This window comes from Silene latifolia, chromosome Y (genome assembly GCF_048544455.1).
Source record: "Silene latifolia isolate original U9 population chromosome Y, ASM4854445v1, whole genome shotgun sequence".
Taxonomy (NCBI): Eukaryota; Viridiplantae; Streptophyta; class Magnoliopsida; order Caryophyllales; family Caryophyllaceae; genus Silene; species Silene latifolia.
The window spans coordinates 421,293,214-421,313,636 of NC_133538.1; the positions used below are offsets into that span (position 1 = coordinate 421,293,214).

The window sequence follows — 20,423 nt, forward strand, 5'->3', positions numbered from 1 at the left end:
CGGAAGGTGATACGCATATTGTTCTTATACCAAAGGTGAACTCCCCTGAATTTATTTCTCAATTTCGTCCTATAAGCCTATGTAATGTAGCTTATAAAATTATTAGCAAGACTCTAGCTAACTGTATTAAGAAGGTTTTGCCTCATGTTATTTCTGAGACCCAAAGTGGTTTTGTCCTAGGGAGACAAATTACAAATAATATCGTTATTTTTTAAGAAGCTATACATTCTATGCGGAAAAAGAAGGGTCAGCTGGGTTTTATGGCTATCAAAATTGACTTAGAAAAAGCATATGACCGTCTGAAATGGGATTTTATCCGAGATACAATGAATGATATGGGATTCCCAGACCTTCTTGTGGACGTGGTTATGGAATGTGTTACATCTACACGTATGCAGATTCTATGGAATGGGGAACCGACGGAGCAATTCATCCCTTCTAGAGGTGTTCGACAGGGAGATCCTTTATCTTCTTACCTCTTTATTATGTGCCTCGAGAAGCTACAACAAGCTATTGATCTAGAAGTGCGGAATAATAATTGGAGGCCGATAGTCTTGGGACGACATGGACCAACTATTACTAATTTATTTTTTGCCGACGTTATGGTATTATTTGGAGAAGCTAAAGATGATCAAGCTCTAGTCATGCGACATGTTTTAGACCATTTATGTCAAGCCTCAGGAGAGAAAGTAAGTCTAGCTAAATCCCGAGTTTTCTTTTCAAGTAATATCGCTGCTTCTCGTAGAACCTCTGTTAGTCAAGCTCTCGGAATTGACGAAACAGATGACCTTGGTACTTACCTAGACATGCCTGCTATTAATGGAAGGGTGATTCATCATACCTTTGCTCATTTGGAAGATAAAATAAATTCAAGGTTAGCTGGGTGGGCGACGAAACGCCTCTCTTTGGCCGGACGGGATACACTAGTCAAGTCTACTTTGACCACTATAGCTAATTATAGTATGCAGACAGCGAAGATTCCTAAAACAGTTTGTGACTCGATTGATAGAAAAGCCCATCGTTTCTTATGGGGTGGTGACGAAAATAAGAAGTCTGTCCATCTTATTAACTGGGAAACGGTTCAAAAGCCAAAGTCCTGTGGGGGGCTAGGTATTATATCTGCAAGACAGGCTAATGCTGCGTTTCTTACCAAGTTGGGGTGGAGAGTTATTTCCGAGCCCACAAGCCTATGGTCACGAGTTTTACGAGCTAAGTACTGCAACAACAGGTGTGATATTGATATTTTTCAATCTAAACAGAATTCGTCTAATATATGGGCATGTATTTCGGCACAAGCCAAAACTATTGTGAGAGGCACAGCCACTGCGGTAGGTAATGGTAGAAGAACCCTTTTCTGGGATCATTCTTGGGTTGATGGTATTTGCTTATTTGACCATAATATAGCTCCAATTCCCGAGGTCTCTTTGGGTGCAACAGTTAGTGATATGTGGTGCGAGCAAAATGGATGGAAATGGGATTTATTTGCAGACCTTCTACCACAGAATATTCTTCAAAGAATTTCGTCTATCTCTTTAGCTAACGACCCGGATTTGGAAGATTCTCTTTATTGGCAGGGTACGTCATCAGGTAAATTTACTTTAAAATCCGCCCTAGGTTACTTGAAAGGGTTTGATTATGGGGATTCTCCTGAATCTCCTGTCAGACGTACTATTTGGAGATTACCAGTTCAGCAAAGAATCCGTATGTTTATTTGGCTTGCGGCACATGGTCGCTTGATGGTAAATGTTAACAGGGTAAGAAGAAATATGGGATTTGACCCCCTTTGTCCCCGTTGTAGCGTGGGTGAAGAAACCGTTGAACATCTTCTCCGTTCGTGCCCCGTCTCAAAACAAATTTGGCAGTTAGTCGGCCAACTCTTTCTTTTTTAGTACGTCCTTTCCCACCTGGCTAGCTAAGAATGCTAGTAACGATGTGGAGACATCAGTTGCGGACTGGCCTATTTATTTTGCAGTTACTTGCTGGTGGATTTGGAGATGGCGAAACAATGTAGTCTTTGGTAGAGATGGAGAAAATCCTATTGACCCTCGAGCTTTTCTTTATCAACAATTCGAGGCTACAAAACATGCTTTTGACCACCATAATATTTTTACTCCATCGCCACGGCCTCAGGACACGGAAATTTTCATACGTTGGTGACCTCCACCCCACGGGTGGGCTTTATTAAATACGGATGGAGCTTCTAAAGGTAATCCAGGTCCAGCAGGTGGAGGAGGAATTTTTCAAGCCGAGATCGGTAATTTCATTACAGCTTATTATTTTTCCTGTGGAGTTTGCTCTTCTATGAAAGCCAAACTTCTAGCCTTACTAGCCGGGTTGGAGAGAGCGAAGCTTCTTCACATCTCTAGGCTTCTCATTCATATGGATAATTCCCCCTGTGTCAATCTCATCAATGAAGAACAACTAGTGAGCAACAGTCTAAAATTCATAGTTAAAAGATGCAAAGATTTGATAGCTGAGGGCCATTGGAGGATCAAGCTGGAACATTCTTATAGGGAAGCAAACAGAGCTGCAGATTTCCTTGCTAATAAGGGAGTCAATTCTAGTACTTTAATTACGCATTTAGATTCTCCTCCTAGTGAATTAAGCCCTATTCTTAGGGAGGACATTTTTGGGGTTGATATTCCCCGTGTAATAGCTCTTAGTTAATTTCGGGGCTTTGCCCCTCTTGCGCACCAAAAAAAAAACAATTCAAGAGAATTTTTAGGGGGCGTTTGTTTTGTGTATGAGCATGAGTTTGGAATCAGGAATCATACTTGGGTGGTATGGGGTTGGAACTTCATTCCTCATTCCATGTGTTTGTTTCAATACCGAGTGGTATGAGTTTGAAACTCAATTAAAGCTAAAATATGTAAAATATAACATTTTAAATAATATTTTTTAATATTATAAAATCATATAAATAAAGATTTAATCAAATAAATATATAAAAGTTTATTTACAATATTGTCATAATTTTTATTTTCACACTTTTGTTTCTTTTAATTTGATACCCATAGGTATCAATCTCATACACACCCCCTCCTTGGGTATGAGAAACTCATATCTCATAGGTTTGAAATATGGGTATGAAACCCTTATGTTTGACAAATAAACACTTTGTATGAGTTTGACTCATTTCAAACTTATACCTCATACTTTTTGTGTTTGAACCAAACACCCTTAATATTTTCGACAATCTCTAAGAGAAAATATAGTAATGTGGGATCTTATTTGATTCGTCTTTGTAAATACGTTAAGAATATCAAATTTTTATAATTTTTATCAATGCAAAATGAAAGATATTGATAGTGTAAAATGCGCCTCGACAAATGTGAAAAGGCAAAGATAAAGAATCTGTTGAGGCAGATGGAGTATCTACTATCTAGTTAGGCCTTGTTCTTTATGCCTTAATTTTAGCTTCAATTCAGTTCATCTCTTCACAAATTAACTCTTACTTTAGCTTTATTCAATTCAGTTCAGTTCAGCTAGAGGTGATCGAATAGCCCAAGCCCATTGACTCGGCTCGGCTCAATCCGCTTTTTGAAGGGCTTGGGCCTTTCATTTTGGTTAAAAAAAGCCCATGGGCTGGACCAAAAAGCCCAAAGTCCCAAAAACTGAACTAAAAAAATTCATGGGCCGACCCAAAAATGCCTATAAGGCTATAAATTCAAATAACCAAAAGTCCTTAATATACTTGTAAAAAAAATATTTTATTTTGATAACCTAAAATTTTATATTAATAAATTGTATATTTAAATATGTTAGTTTTTATCAAAGAATATCGTATTGTTAAAATAAAAATAGAATACTAATTAACTTAGAGGTGTTATTTTTGGGCTTCTCTCCTTTTGGGTCAGTCCTATGCTATAGAACGGTCCTATAGGAGAGTTGCTGACAGTAACTCTCCTATAAGACCGTCCTATAGCATAGGACGGGTCCAATAGAAGATAATAGCCCAATAAAAGGAGATTAAATAAAAGTATAAAACAAACACAAATTGTTATATAGGGCGGTCTCTTACCATAAGACCGACCCATTTATGATTAACTAAGGCCCTAAACAAATCAAATCAAATTACATAAAAGAGGAAAATATCAACTACCTACTAAACTGATTTTTTTATGTACTTTTCATCATCCAAAAGAAAAACCTACGACTAACATCACTATATTTGTCTCCCAACTTGAAAATCGCCTTCTTGTCTTCCAAAAAACAAAATTAATCTTCAATTTCATTGCAATTTTTTTTATGGATTCCTCCATGCCTTCAACTTTCGAGCAATTAAAAGGCGTAAAAACTCGAGCTTTCATTAAAGTTAGCATATTTATCCATCACAACAATGTGGAAAAAGGAGATTCATCAAGTAAGGTTTATTTCCGATACATATTTTCTTATATATACAACATGCATGAGGTTGATTTGGTGATATTGTAAGTTTTGTGTGAAGTTTCATCCAAATTATAGTTCATTTCTAATGTCCCAAGAATGGATTGTAGATTTGTAGGTGCCTTTATTCATTTAGACGACTTATATAAGTATGAATGTTTATAATTTAAAAGGTGAAGTAAATACATGAAAGTGGTAAGTTTTCATTCTAAAAGTGTTCAATGTTAACTACAATACAATAAGTGATTTAGAAGACATACATTAAAGCTAAAAACTAGTAGTTTTTAAAGTTATATCACGAGTATACATTAAAACCGCTAGTTTTTGAAATACATGTTGTGGTTGTTACTTTACTTTTTTATCGACTAAACCCTAACTTGAAAATAAAGAATAATTGGCAAGCAAAATCAAAATTGGCAAATATATATATATATATATTTAATTCACCAGTTTTGTTAAATCAAAATCAATTAGCTCAAATGGAAGAGCGTGTGTTAAACACAAGGTATGGGTTCGATTTCCATATTAACTATTAAAACTTGTGATTTTAAGTTGAAAATTGATGTTTTTTTTTAACTTGAATCTCATGGCTTGAATTTGAAATCTGTGTATCTTATAATGAAAAGACAAATGGAAAAATAATGTATGGTTAAAGTCATTGCTTGGTTACAAAATTTAAATTTAAACTTAAAATTTGAGAAGTCACCTTAACAATTCCTATTGTTAAAATCTCAGGCTTTAAATTTTAAAAATTGGCCTTAAATCTAGAAAAAACACCCGTTTCAAATTAGGAAACTCTAGTTTTTTAGGATAAAACTTGAGTTTTTACCTTGAAAACTACATTATATTACAAACTCCAGTTTTTTAACCTAATACTTGACTTTTTAGCTTGAAAACTACATTGTACTACCTCAATACTTAAAGTACGAGTTACGTCATCGATAAAAGTTTTTTTTTTGACAACAATGAAATAACATATATCACCGATAAAAGTAAAACCGTTGTGTTTTCGGGAAAAAAAATAGTCAAAGAAAAGTGGGACCCACAAAGAGTAAACTTTCAGTTCTCAATTGCACATTTGCACCAACTCACCCTCACGTTCTTTTTTTTTCTCAAAACTAACCGTCTTTTTGTTTTACAAAATTCTCATGTTGGGCTCATACCTTCTATTGGACCCGTCCTATGCTATAAGACGGTCCTATAGAGAGTAGACAAAAGAAATGTGAAAACCCATCTTCTTCCCTGCCACTACCAAACCCCCATGACAACTGCAATTAACTTATCAGAGTTATCACTACCACCTCCTCCGCCCCTCTGCAGTCCACGCCCCCCGCCGCGAACTACTTCCATCGCTTCAAAATCCACATCATCTCCAACTTCTCGATTGGCGTTCTCATAACCATGATTCCATCTTTATATCCTTCCACCAATCAATTTAATGTAAAAGATGAAAAATGTCGATAATCGACTATCTAGGTTTTGATATGTTCATTTTATATATACTTATATCCCTCATTTTAGCTCGGTTTCTATTGTTTATCGTACTTTAATTAGTATATTGTGAGCTAATATTGTGTTCTAGGTGTATTGTTTGCATTTGTTACCTTTTGTAGGAATCTAAGCATTTAGAGGCTTTTTCCTATCACATTAGCATACACCAAGTTCACTAAGCTAAGTGGGAACAAGATGGACCAAGCATGACAATGAAAGGTGTTTCCAATCCCAAGCAAGTGTGTGTGAGAAATGCAAAATGATCCTACAAAGAGCCAAATAAGAAGTCCAAAAATCATGTGGAAAATATCAAAGCTTAGGATGCTCATTTGGATGCTCTTAGAAGGATTTATGAAGCATTAACCGGGTGCATTAAGGATCATTTATCGCAAACATTGGATTCCTTCAAGCATTAAACAAGAATTTAAGCCAAATTACCAGGATAACCACAACCCCGATCGGGGCCACCCAGCCCCGATCGGGGCCGCATGCATCTAGGAAATTTACGTTTCCTTCTCCTCTCCTATAAATAGGATAGGTGTTCCAAGGTTTTAGACATCTAATTTTCACGTCTCATTTTACTTTACAATAGCCTTAAGCATTATATTTCTCTCATTAGTTTTCTCATTAGTTTTCAATATTATTAAGCTTGTAGTTGTTAAACATTTGGTTATTTATACATTCAAGCTTTTGGTTCTACTTTGTTCTTCCTTGCAAGTTCTATTTCCATTCGGTAATTCTAATTCTAGCTTGGTTAATTTACGTTTCTATTATAGTTATCACATAGTTTTTATCATTAGTCCTTTTATACCACATAGTTTAATTTTATATTATATGTCTTACCATTTAGGTTACATCATTTTCATTATCATGTTTATCATTTCTCTTAATATAGTTTACAATTTATACCCTAATATGAGTAGCTAAATCTCTAAGTCTAAGGGCTAGGGGAGCCATGCATAAAATAAGTATATAACATGATAAAATAGGTTAATAATAATATTGTTTAAATTGCTTCTATCACATGCTTGTGCCATAATGTTTAATCTTTGTTTAAGGCCCTATTCAATTGATTAAGTTTGTTCATTCGTTCTATAAGTCGAGAGGCACGGAATTGAATTAGACTAAGCATGTATAGTAGGACGACCTAGTCATGGACGAGAGTTTCTCTAGGACCCGGTCTATGGTTGACACTAATATCGTAAGGTGGGTGTCTTTAAGCCTAAGCAATTGACAATATATTTAGTACCGCATTTATCATGATCATATATCTACATTTGCATGTGTGACCCGAACCCCTTAGACTCCCTTTTATTATATAATTTACATCATAATTTTTATTAATCATCAAACAACCAAACCAAACCAAATCGAAGTCGACCTTGATAAAAATCTACCCATAGCAATTCACGACGTAATTCCCGTTTCCTTGTGTTCGACCCCTATTGCTACATTAACTTGTTGTTTAGGGTAATTATCTTTGCATAGGTACGCGATAAGTCTATCAGGTTTGTAATTCGATCTTGAATGTTTCAGATTTCAAAATTAAGATTTCACACTTTTAAAGTCTAGTTAATTGTTTTTTTAAGTTGAATGTGAAGGGACCGCGGCACATTACATGTAGTAGCGGAAGACAGAAATGCGGTCCTCCTGAGATCTATTGCATTTAAAAACTTGTAAAACTGAGTAAAGGGGCATATATTTTATGTGTAGACAATAAATAAATACGGAGTCTCTAGTGTATTCACACCAATAGATAGACTAACGTTCTCAACCCTTGAGCCAACCTAGGAATATAGAGAAACAATTTCTCTTTTATAAGTTGGTATGAGAACGAAGATGATTTCTTGTATATATAAATTGAAATGTGCCATTACTATTTATAGGCAAAACATTTCTTAGCCATCAAGTAATGTCATTGGCGAGTCACATCCTTAACAATTAAGGATTGACCATAATAGCAGCACGTAGACTCTAAATGATAAGAGTTGCACGCTTGACATTTAAGGCTAAAAAGATACGTGGCCTCTAAGGCCCAACCCAATGGTCTTATTCTCATCTCAGTTTCTCACACACGTCTTTCCGATATTAACTATATTTCCGTGTTAGAGGATAATATAAAAATAAGTCATCTTGGTCATTTAATTAATTATCTCATAATAAATTAAATAATCGTAAACGTTAAATATCAACCGTAAGTGTGTGACCACATAGGTTCATCGCTAAATCGGTAATAATTAATCTCATTAACTATTAATTGAGATTGGCGTCTAACAACACTCCCCGACGGCCGGATAGCGTGCATAATACCAATATTCACTGTACTTCACTGTACTCGAACCTGGTAAAGGACACTGTAATTATTTCCTTCCGTCCTTCCAACTCTGGATCATCTTAGGGTATGGTTCGACTGTCAAACCCCACTAGACGACCACTATGTTACATGTCAATCATTATTGGTCGGGAATGACTTTAAGAAACTCCTTTCTTAAATCATTCGTCTACCCTGTCCAAGGTTTTTATATGACCAATAAGATTAATGACAACATAGAGTTCAAACTCATTACCTTGAGTTGACGGATTCCATCTTGACTCCCCACTAAATACATAGGTACTTAATTATACCCAATGACCATTCAACTAGCATTTTAATGTTTTTAAGTAATACAAATTGTATAGATCTCCCTTTTTTCGGTAATTTTTTTACTTGGAGAAAAAAAAAAGTGGTTCAGTAAATGTTTTTGAAATACTTGATAGAGTTTTAGCGTCTCCTAATTGGATAAGTAGATATCCAAATATGGAGTTTGTGCATCATGCTTTCACTAGCTCCGATCATTGTCCTATCTCTGTTAAGTTTCACGACCAAGTTCATAGGAAAGCCCTTCCTTTTCGATTTGAACTCATGTGGACCCTCCGGAATGATTTCAGTAAAATGGTTAAAAATTGTTGGCAATACAAGTTTCAGGGATCATATATCTTCTGTCTCTCCCAAAAATGCAAATTGCTAAAACAAAAAAGCTAAGAAATGGAATCAGTCTACTTTTGGAAATATTTTTAGACAACTTTCAATTGCTGAAAAAAAGTTAGAAAATATACAAAATCAACTAGGCACATCTCATAGTTCCAATTTAAAAGTCGCGCAATTGAGATGGTTGAAAAAGTGCGATGCACTCCTTGACTATAAACGTGTTTACTAGCAACAAAAAGCTCGTATAAACAAAGCTAATTTTGGAGATAATAATACCAAATTTTTTCAAACTCATGCCACGATTAGACTTAGTAGAAATTGTGACACCCCATACTCTAAGTGCCTTACCAGGACCACTCAGGTATAAAGCTGTCACCATCTCGGTTTCCCGAGACAATGATAATCAAAAGACAATAAAGAAACAACATTTAAATAGTATAAAGTTTAAGTGAGTAAATACAATCCAAAACCAACTGCCAAAATACGGTTTACATGATCTCAAAACACTGTCTAAAGAAACTATCAAAACTACAGCGGATGACTCTATCATCTGATGGCGACACATCCCAGCTATCCCATGTATCTCGACTCATACCTGCTCAAAAACTGCTCACCATCCCCGAAAGGATCACCACAGTTTTTAAACCAATTAAACGGGGTCAGTAATAATCACATAATTTACATAACTCAACAAAACAAAACAACACACAACACAGCTCAATCGTCACAGATATACTCCGAACTCCATCACCAACTCCACCATACTGACTACACACTAAAGTGTGTAGCCCTGCCAAAGAACCCATCGCAACAGGTTACTCCTCGCCGCCAGTGGGGGACTGCAGCCGTTCCCACCTAAGCCCCGCTCATCTCCGTCGAGTGATAAACCCAAATCCATTAATGTACACATCCCTTCTGTGGCGGGTTCAATAGAAGGCGAATCATGGGCGTGAAGACACTCCCGCAAGTGACTCCACTCAGCCAGGGACGCACCCCGAAGAACACAGACAGATACAATCACACACAACTACTAATCAGCAATCAAACCCAACAATTGTCACAATACTCGTACGATAAAACTCAACAATCACAAAGAACAACCAACACATCATGTGACTAATACTGAGTAGGGAAACCCTACCTGGAATGCAATACAATCAGACGATCTCAACAGCTGTTATAAAAAAAGCCTCCTCTACGAATCCTCCTCCTAACATATGATCACATAATTACTAACAATCATAAAAACTAATAAAACCCCCAAATTAGGGTTTAAACAAACTTAATAAAATACTATAGAATCGGTACGTAGATCTTACCCTCGACGCAAGGATCACAATAATGTAAAGGATGATGAATTCCGACCTCTCAAGCTCCGGGATTTGTCAATAATGCGAAAGATGCGAAGTACGTAGGTTGAAATCTCTTTTGAAGTAATTAGGTTTGATAAAAGTGTATTATGAAAGTGACGGAAAGGTTTATATACTAATTCTCATTATTAACAAAACCCGACAAAACAGTAAACCGAGCTACCCGATCGAGTAGCTGACGTACTCGATCGAGTGCCACTTACTCGATCGAGTACCCAGGATGCTCGATCGAGTATCCTACGGGCAGAATACTTTTCTAAAAACCAAAACACCCTTACTCTAAAGAGTAAGGCCCACTCGATAGAGTACCCAGAGACTCATAAAACCATAGTATTACAGAAATGGTATTAAACAGTTTATAAAAAAGAATGGTGCTTGTATTACTGATCAAACCCTCATTAAGCAAGAAATATCTGAGGAGTTTAAACTTAGGTTTGCGAAAAATCATCTTTGTAATTTCGACAAGAATGAGGATTTTAAGTCTATTTGTGGATTAATTACAGACGAAGATAACAGATTTCTTACAGGTAATATGAGTAGAGAAGAGGTTAAACAACTGTGTTTAGTTTAGCCGCAGATAAATGCCCAGGTCCCAATGGATTTCCTGCAGAGTTTTTTCAAAAATACTGGGATATTGTAGGAAATTCCGTCACTAATGCAGTTTTAGCATTTTTCCATTCTGAGAAATTACTAAAAAACAAAATCATACTTTCATAGCATTGATTCCTAAAATTGAAAATCCTCAAACAGCGAACCATTTTCGCCCGATTAGTCTTTGTTCAACAATTTATAAAATTATTGCAAAAATCTTGGCTAATCGTCTTCGAAGTGTCTTGCATAAGATTATACACCCGTTTCAAGGTGCTTTTACACCTAATCGATTCATTCAAGATAATATTCTTTTAGCACACGAGATTTTCAACTCGTTTAAACGTAAAAAAGGCAAAGGAGGTTGGATTGCAATCAAACTTGATATGGAGAAAGCATACGACAGACAAGAATGGAATTTTATTGAGGAAACTTTTAAGCAAATGGGTTTTAATGCTAAGTGGATTTCATGGATTATGGAATGTGTAAACACTGTTTCTTACTCATTGTTAGTAAATGGAACACCGGGAGACATTTTTAGACCCACTCGAGGTATTCGACAAGGAGACCCACTTTCGCCATATAAATTTATTATGTGCGCCGAGATTTTAGCAAGATCTCTACAAAAAAATAGTGATGTTAGCTCTAGTGATATTGGTATTAGAATTGGATCCGGAGTGGAGAAAATCTCGTTTCTCACTTTTGCGGATGACACTATCATTTTCGCTAAAGCCTCTAACCAAAGTTGTAGAACTATTAATTCTATTTTAGATAAATTTTGCACGATCTCCGGACAATTTGTTAATTTTGACAAATCCACTTTTCAATGCACTAGAAATATTGAGCGTTCTCTTCGTGAATCCTTTAGAGGCATTCTTCATATGAACGAGGAAGCTCATTTGGGTAAGTATTTAGGATGTCCTATAATTGATAGCAGAGTGACTAAAAATACTTTCGAGAACATTATTCAATCTTCTTGCACTCAATTATCGAAATGGAAAGCGAATTCTCTATCTCAATCAGGTAGACTAGTTCTTGTCAATGCTAATTTAGCCGCGGAGGGAACTTTTCAGATGCAAAGCTTCCTCACCCCTTCATCGATCCATAATAGAATAGATAAAATTAATAGACTTTCTTTGGAATAAGAATCCTTCCCAGCGTTCTCCTAATTTGGTTGGTTGGCATAAAGTTTGTTTACCAAAGTCGGTTGGTGGTTTAGGAATTAAATCTTCTGAAGCAGCTAATAAAGCTGCTCAAATGAAACTTTTATGGAAAATTCTTATGGATAAGGAAAGTATATGGGTCAAAGTGGTATCTAAAAAATGTTAGAAATCTATATCTCATTACTTGACATATTTATATATGTTATGATTTAATTTAGTCATAAAATTAAACATTGATCTTATGCATGCAAACAATAATGAAAATAAGGAAGAAATCGTCAACCCTTACATTGATATTTCGGATTATTGGGCATAAGTAAGATCTCCTTCTTACTTGTTCTTGAGCACTCCTAAAATGGAAGAACAAGGATTCAAGTGTAGAATCCCTCCCAAGGATTAATACCCAAGGTAATCTCTTAACAAAAATTAATATTATTATTACTAGAACAATATTAATTTAAATAAAATGACCCAAAAATATTTATTTGGTTCTCTTAATTTCGGCTAAGAGAAGGAAAAGGAAGAAGAAATTTTTATCTCTCTAAAAACTCTATTTTTGATTGTTGAATGAATGAATGAATGAATACACTAACATTTCATCTAGTGTATAAGGTAAAAATTAGAGGAAAAACCCATGGTTTTCTCCTTCTCAAAACCGGGTAGAGGGAGGGGGTCAAAGGGCCAATGCATGAGCAAGGTTGTCTTCACAAGAACAAGTAGGCTTGCATGGCTAGTTTTAGGCAAATATGATTATGTTTACCACTAATATAATTAACATAATAATTTCCTAAAACACCCCATTATTTCGGTCATATTGAGATAAAATGGATTCCATTTTATCTTTGTCAATTTGTCAATTTGTCACATGTCACATGTCATGTAAAATTGTTATATATTTTTAACATATTAAAAATCAACGCATTAATAAAATACGTCATATACAAAATCGAATTAGTAATTCATAATTACTTGTACCAAAATATTTTACCAATTATAAATCACAACATCTTGTATTTATAATAAATTATTCATTCAATTGCAATTGTTTCCTTAAACAATAATTTCGTCTAAGCAATAAAACAATTCGATCACTTAGACCGTATCTTATTTAATCAAATTATAATGTGATACGTAAATATTACTTCCAAAATCGTCCGTCAATTTTAAGCAATTTAATTAACCCGTATCGTCATACGATCAATTAAATAATCAATTAAGAGTGTTACCCTTTAGGTATGACCTAAGGGGATCAACTGGTCACCACCGTCGCACGACAATAATGTCAAACTCTTGTCAGCCAATCATTACCGATATGTGTGGACCAGTTGACAATAAAATATTACTTCCCAATTGTATCCTTTAAAATGAGACTTAAACATGTGATCATCATGATCGACAGTTGTGATCGCATTATTGTCGGAGGACACATATTCCAACAATCTCCCACTTGTCCTCGACAAGTGTGCGTCACCAATTCTCTTGTCCTATTGCTATCTCCCACTCAATGAAAGGTGTCTTTCAGGTCGTACTTGCAAGTGATCATATCGAGAGTGGTTTCCTCGATCTGGAGAATAACTGATTGACCGGATTTATCTACCATAGATATCTGCCGAGCGTGGCCACGCATTTCCAGTTCATTACTCCTCGAGTGGCCCTGAGATATTGTTATAACCCTGACTAGGGGTGGACAATTCCTATCACACTCATTCCCTTCGACTAGCCACGACCATCATAACCCAAAATATGCCCATTTGACCCCATTTACGAAGGTCGTAGTAACACAAATCAAAGTTAATCTGAAACTGTGCCATCTTAGGCGAATAGTCTTTAGTCAAAAGAATCGACTCATTAGAATACTATAGTAGCTCTCGCCACGACCAGGCTATATAAATTTGCCAGAACTCTATAAGCGGTCATAAGGCCCGACAAAGTGTTCCTAACAGTCTGCCTATGTCATCGACTAGTCATTCTCATATGACTCCATGACACTTGAACTTGCCATCAATCGCATCACATTCTAGTCACTTCGAGACGTCACCTCATGTAAGTAACTATGGGCGACTACAATGCTAATTCGCGTTCACTTTAACGGGGTTCAATTTTCTCCACAACCCGTTTGGATGTAACAATGTATAAAGAAAATATAAAAGACAAATGTGATTATAAACATGAACAAAAACAACACTTTTATTTCATTTCAAAATCTAACAAAAACTTGGTACACGTTTAAGTCTCATGGACGCAACATGTCCATCATGCTTGGCATGCGATAAAGGCTTGGTGAGCGGATCGGCTATGTTGTCATCCGTCCCAACCTTACAAATCGCAATTTCCTTTCTTTCAATGAAATCTCTAATTACATGATATTTTCTAAGTACATGTCTAGATCTATTACTAGACTTAGGCTCTTTAGCTTGGAAGATCGTCCCACTATTGTCACAATAGAGAGTGATGGGATCATTGGCGGTAGGTACTACTCTTAGACTTTCCGTGAATTTCCTGATCCACACAGCTTCCTTGGCAACTTCTGATGCTGCAATGTACTCAGCCTCCGTTTTTGAATCCGCAGTTACAGCTTCCTTGAAGCTTCTCCAGCTAACGGCACCACCATTGAGCATGAAAACGAAACCAACTTGTGATTTCATGTCATCTCTATCCGTTTGGAAACTTGAATCCGTGTAACCATTAACACGGATCTCGGTGTCTCCTCCAAACACTAAGAAAGAATCCTTAGTTCTTCTCAAGTACGTAAGGATGTTCTTGACGGCTATCCAGTGACTCTCACCTGGATTTCCTTGATGTCTACTCGTCATGCTCAAGGCATACGAGACATCAGGACGTGTGCATATCATAGCGTACATGATTGATCCAACAGCGGAAGCATAAGGGATCAACTTCATACGTTCAACATCATGGGGTTCGGAGGAAGATTGAGACTTGCTCAATATAGTCCCAGTTACCATAGGTACCAAACCCCTTTTTGATTTGTCCATGCTGAACCGTCGAAGAATCTTATCAACATAAGACTCTTGACTTAGTGCCAATATCCTCTTGGATCTATCTCTATGGATCCGGATACCTAATATGCGTTGTGCTTCTCCTAAATCCTTCATTTGGAAGTGGTTACCTAACCACTTCTTAACAGAAGACAACATTGGAATATCATTTCCAATGAGTAGTATGTCATCGACATACAAGATTAGGAACACAACATTGCTTCCACTGAATTTCATGTATAAACATGGTTCCTCAACACTTCGAGTGAAACCATTCTCTTTTATCACATGATCAAATCGATGATTCCAACTTCTAAATGCTTGCTTAAGACCATAAATGGATCTCTTAAGCTTGCACACTTTGTTAGGATTTTTAGAATCAACAAAACCTTCGGGTTATATCATGTACACCTCCTCTTCTAAATGCCCCATTTAGAAAAGCGGTTTTGACATCCATTTGCCATATTTCATAATCATGAAATGCGGCAATCGCTAACAAAATCCATATGGATATTAGCATGGCTACGGGGGCGAAGGTCTCATCATAATGGAGACCTTGGACTTGGGTAAATCCTTTTGCCACTAGCCTAGCTTTGTAGACATCATCATGTCCTTCTATGCCATTCTTGACTTTGAAAATCCATTTGCACTGAAGAGGTCTTGCCCCTTTAGGTAAATCTACGAAGTTCCAAACTTGGTTTTCATGCATAGAATCCATTTTGGACTTCATGGCTTCAAGCCATAAGGAGGAATTGGGACTAGAGATTGCGACCTTGTAGGTGGCGGGCTCGTCACTTTCCAAAAGCAACACATCGAGTGTTTCATCTTCATCGATAAGTCCCACATATCGATCGGGATGGCGAATAACTCGGCCCGTTCTTCTAAGAGGAGGAGGGACAACCGCGCTAGACGACGAAGGAACATCTTCTTGCGTCTCTACCTCGGTTTGTGGCTCTTGAACTTCATCAAGTTCAAAATTTCTCCCACTCTGTCCCCTAAAAATAAAATCACTTTCTAGGAAGACAGCATCTCAAGACACAAACACCTTGTTTTCTTGAGGCTTATAGAAGTAATAGCCTCGTGAGGCCATGGGATAACCTACAAAAATGCATTTTTCGGATCGTGGTGCCAACTTATTGTCATTTTTAATTTTGACATAAGCATCACAACTCCAAATTTTCATATGGGATAGAATTGGAACCTTTCCTCTCCATATCTCATATGAAGTCTTTTCAGTTGCTTTGGTTGGACTTACGTTCAAAGATTTTATTGCGGTTTGAATTGCAAATCCCCAAAACGAGTTTGGTAACTCGGTTTGACTCATCATGGATCGAACCATATCAAGCAGGGTTCGATTTCTCCTTTCGGCAACACCATTGAGTTGTGGTGTTCCGGGTGGAGTAAGTTGTGATATAATACCACAACCTTTCAAGTGTGAATCGAATTCAAGGCTAAGATATTCTCCACTACGATCGGATCGTAGTGCCTTAATTCTTTTGTTCAATTGGTTCCCTACTTCGTTTTGAAATTTCTTGAATTTCTCAAACGCTTCACTTTTATGCTTCATCAAGTAGATATACCCATATCTATTCAAGTCATCGGTGAAGGTTATGAAGTTGTCATAATTTCCACGAGCGGTGATACTCATTGGTCCACACACATCGGTATGTATGAGTCCCAATAGTTCACTTGCTCGCGTCCCTTTAACACTAAAAGGATTTCGAGTCATTTTGCCAAGAAGGCAATATTCGCATGTTCCATATGATTGAAAATAAAATGGTGTTATCACATTAGTCAAAATTAATCTTTTGATGCGATTCTCGTTTATGTGACCTAATCGACAATGCCAAATGAACGATTCATTTGGGTCACTTGATTTGAGTTTCTTTGATTGAATGTTATAGATATCATTAGCCGGATTCGAGGTTTCTAAAATGTAAATGCCATTAATGGAAGAAGCTTGGCCTATAACCAAGTCGTTCCTAGAAATAGTACAACGATTGTTCTTAATGACAAAATAAAAACCGTCCATGTCTAACATAGCGATAGAAATAATGTTTTTAGAGAGTGTAGGCACATAAAAACAATTATGTAAATACAACCCAAATCCATTAGGCAAAGCTAATACATAAGTTCCTTTGGATTCGGCCGCTACTCGAGCTCCATTTCCAAGGCGTAGATCCACATCTCCTTTGCTAAGCCTCTTCACGTCTCTTAAACCCTATAAATGATTACAAAGGTGAGAACCACAACCGGTATCCAGTACCCATGTCGTAGTGGTAGTATAATTTATATCAATAACATAAATTTCGTTAGGAATTTTACCTTTTGGAACGATGATTCCTTCCCTTATATTTCGCAAATATACAAGACAATTCCTAAGCCAATGTCCCATGCCATAGCAATAATGGCACTCATCATCAACTTGCTTGAAGTTTTTCACTTTCTTTCCCTTCTTCTTGAACTTTTTGCCCTTTGAAGCAAGAACTTGATTGCTTGAGCTCCCACTAGTTTTGGCATCTTTATCTTTTTGATAAGTGCATATTTTATACATCTTGACCCCCTATATTAGCTTGATTTTACATGTCTTTAGCACTTATCTTGAGTGTTTTATAGATAATATTTGCATTTCTAGTTGTTTTGGATACTTTAACATATTTTGGAGGGAATAAGCTTTTTGGAGCTAAAATAACTACAAAGTACTAGAAATTGCAAGCTAAGAGGAAAGAAGACCAAATGGACTAAGGATTGGATGTTGCATGGACTTTGTGCCTCAAGTTGCATGGATTTTTGCATGAGAATTTGTTGGATCATTTAGCAAAATACAAATGAGATCAAACATCCAAGTCAAGCCCAAATTGCAAGTCAAAAGTCAAGGGGAAAGCATGGGATTCCAAAAGATCTTAAGATGCCAAATGCAAGCATTAACCGGGTGATTAATCGCACATTTAATCACCCACATAGAATTCTCCAAGGAATTAAGAGAGGAGTTAAGGCAAAATACCGAGGAACACACGGCCCCGATCGGGGCCGCCCAACCCCGATCGGGGTTGCATGCTCGTTGGTCCTTACGTTTTTCCCCTCCTCTCCTATAAATAGGAGAGGCATTCCTAGGTTTTGGGCATCCCATTTTACGTCCAAGTTTACTACATTAAGCCTCAAGCATTATAAGTTTTCTCTCATTAGTTTTCATTTCAAGTTTAAGTTGTTTAAGCATTCCTTAGTTAATCTTTCAATACTTTGTATTTCAAGAGATTCTCAAGCATTTGTTATTCAATCTTTTGGTTATTAGTTGGTTGTTCTTCCTTACAAGTCCTCTTTTATAAGGTATTTCTTATTACAAGTTTATAATTTACATCATTGCTTTAGTTATCACATAGTTATCATAGTCAAATATTTCATACTTATTTTGTTTTGCTCTTTTCATATGTTATATCACCTAATTAGTATAATTCATATAACCATGTTCAGCATTCCTTACAAATTAGTTTACATTTTACATCTTAGTATGAGTAGCTAAATTCTCTAGTTTAAAGGCTAGGGGAGCCATGCAAAATCAAACATATAATATGATTAAATAAAGTTCATAATAATATTGATCAATTGTTTCCATCACATGCTTGTTTTGTTACGCTTAATCTTTGATTATCGGCCGTAGTCGTAGATTATATTTGTTCATTCGTTCTAAAGTCGAGAGGCACGGAATTGAATTAGACTAAGCATGTGTGGTAGGACGACCTAGTCATGGACGAGAGTTTTTCTAGGACCCGGTCTATGGTTGATACTAATGCCGTAAGGTGGGTATCTTTAAGCCTAAGCAATTGACAACATTATTAGTATCAAGTTTATCATGTTCATATGTTTACCTTTGCATGAGTGACCCGAACCCTTTAGACTATCTTTTATCATATTATTTACATTTCAATTTTCATTAATCATCAAACCAAACAAACCAAACCCAAATCGTAATCGACCTTGATAAAAATCCACCCATAGCAATTCACGACGTAATTCCCGTTTCCTTGTGTTCGACCCCTATTACTACATTAACTTGTGTCTAGGGAATTTATTTTTGTATAGGTACGCGATAAGCCTATCAAATTTTGGCGCCGTTGTTGGAAACGTTTTTTGCTTTTTGAATTGTCGATTTTTATCTTGTTTTCCTTTGTCTTGGGGAACACTTGTTCCTTGAGACCGTTACTTATCACTTCTCTAGAAATTGTTGTCTTATGCCAAGGTCCTCTCGTAGTGGAGAATTGCTTTCACCGGATTCCGATCCCGAGAAAACATTTAGGAGAAGACGACGTTTTTGGAGGGAAATGAAAGAATCCACTTCTCCCGTACAAGTTGAAAGTGCTAGAAAGTCTTACTTAGACGATCTAGAAGCCCTTGAAGAGGAGGAGGTTTCAAATTCATCATCTCCACCACCATCACCATCTACTACCAAAAAGATGGTGAGACTTTCCGATCACTCAAAGCCCATCGCGGCTATGCTTCCGGCCGGAATCACAACCACTCAAATCACCGCGCCGGACTTCGAGATCAAACCGGCTTTTTTTAGCCTTGTGGAGAGAAAGCAATTTGGAGGAAGTCCTTTGGAGGATCCCAATTTGCATGTGCAAAACTTTTGTGACTATTGCTCCATGATCCGTCAAACGGGCGTCACCCAAGCCCAAATAAGGGAAATACTTTTCCCTTTCTCTTTGAAGGACAAGGCCATGCTTTGGATCAATAGCCTTGACCGCACCACCTTGGGAATCACCAATTGGGAGACATTGGCTCTTGCTTTTTACCAAAAGTTTTTTCCACCGGAGAAAACTCAAACCTTGAGGAGCCAAATCACCGGATTCCGTCAACAAGCTCTTGAGAGCTTATATGAAGCTTGGGAGAGGTACAAAGAGCTTCAAAGGCAATGCCCACATCATGGGCTAGATGATTGGTTTCTAGCAATAACATTCTACAATGGATGTTGTGCCGAGTCCCGAAGGATTCTCGATTCCGCCAACAATGGGCGGTTTGATCAAATTGACACCGATCTTGCTCATTCCACGATCGAATCTATGGCGATCCATGACGCCCAATATGTCAATTCTCGAGTTGTGTCATCTAAAGGTAAAGAAGAATCCTCTAACAACTCTGTTTTGCTAGCTCAAATTGCTTTGCTCCAACAACAATTGGCGGAGAGGGATGCTAGAGATTCCATTCAAAAAGTCAATGCCATGTCTTCAACGAGCCAAATCGTTGTGTGTGAAGGTTGCGGAGGTGCGGGTCACTATGCCGCTCATTGCCAAGCTCCCATTGAAGAGGTAAATGCCTTTTTAGCTTTAAGACAAAATGCACAAAATGTTTATCCACCGGGTACGTTCTCAAATACATATAATCCAAACTCAAAATTCCACCCGAATATGTCTTATAGAAGCAACAATGTGCTAAATCCTCAACCACAATCCCCACCACAACA

At 36.9% G+C, this 20,423-nt stretch overlaps 1 protein-coding gene and 1 non-coding gene across 2 annotated transcripts; one reads left to right on the plus strand and one right to left on the minus strand.

Annotated features, from left to right (window-relative positions):
* Window positions 1-230: 230 nt before the first annotated feature.
* Window positions 231-2,667, plus strand: LOC141632448 (uncharacterized). The gene is made up of 2 exons (XM_074444994.1): window positions 231-1,701; window positions 2,216-2,667. The coding sequence occupies exons 1-2, from the start codon at window positions 231-233 to the stop codon at window positions 2,665-2,667; spliced, it is 1,923 nt and encodes a 640-aa protein (XP_074301095.1).
* Window positions 2,668-19,784: 17,117 nt separating this feature from the next.
* LOC141634586 (small nucleolar RNA R71) lies at window positions 19,785-19,892 on the minus strand. Its single transcript, XR_012539313.1, has one exon. It is a non-coding gene; the product is annotated as a small nucleolar RNA R71 (small nucleolar RNA).
* Window positions 19,893-20,423: the final 531 nt, after the last annotated feature.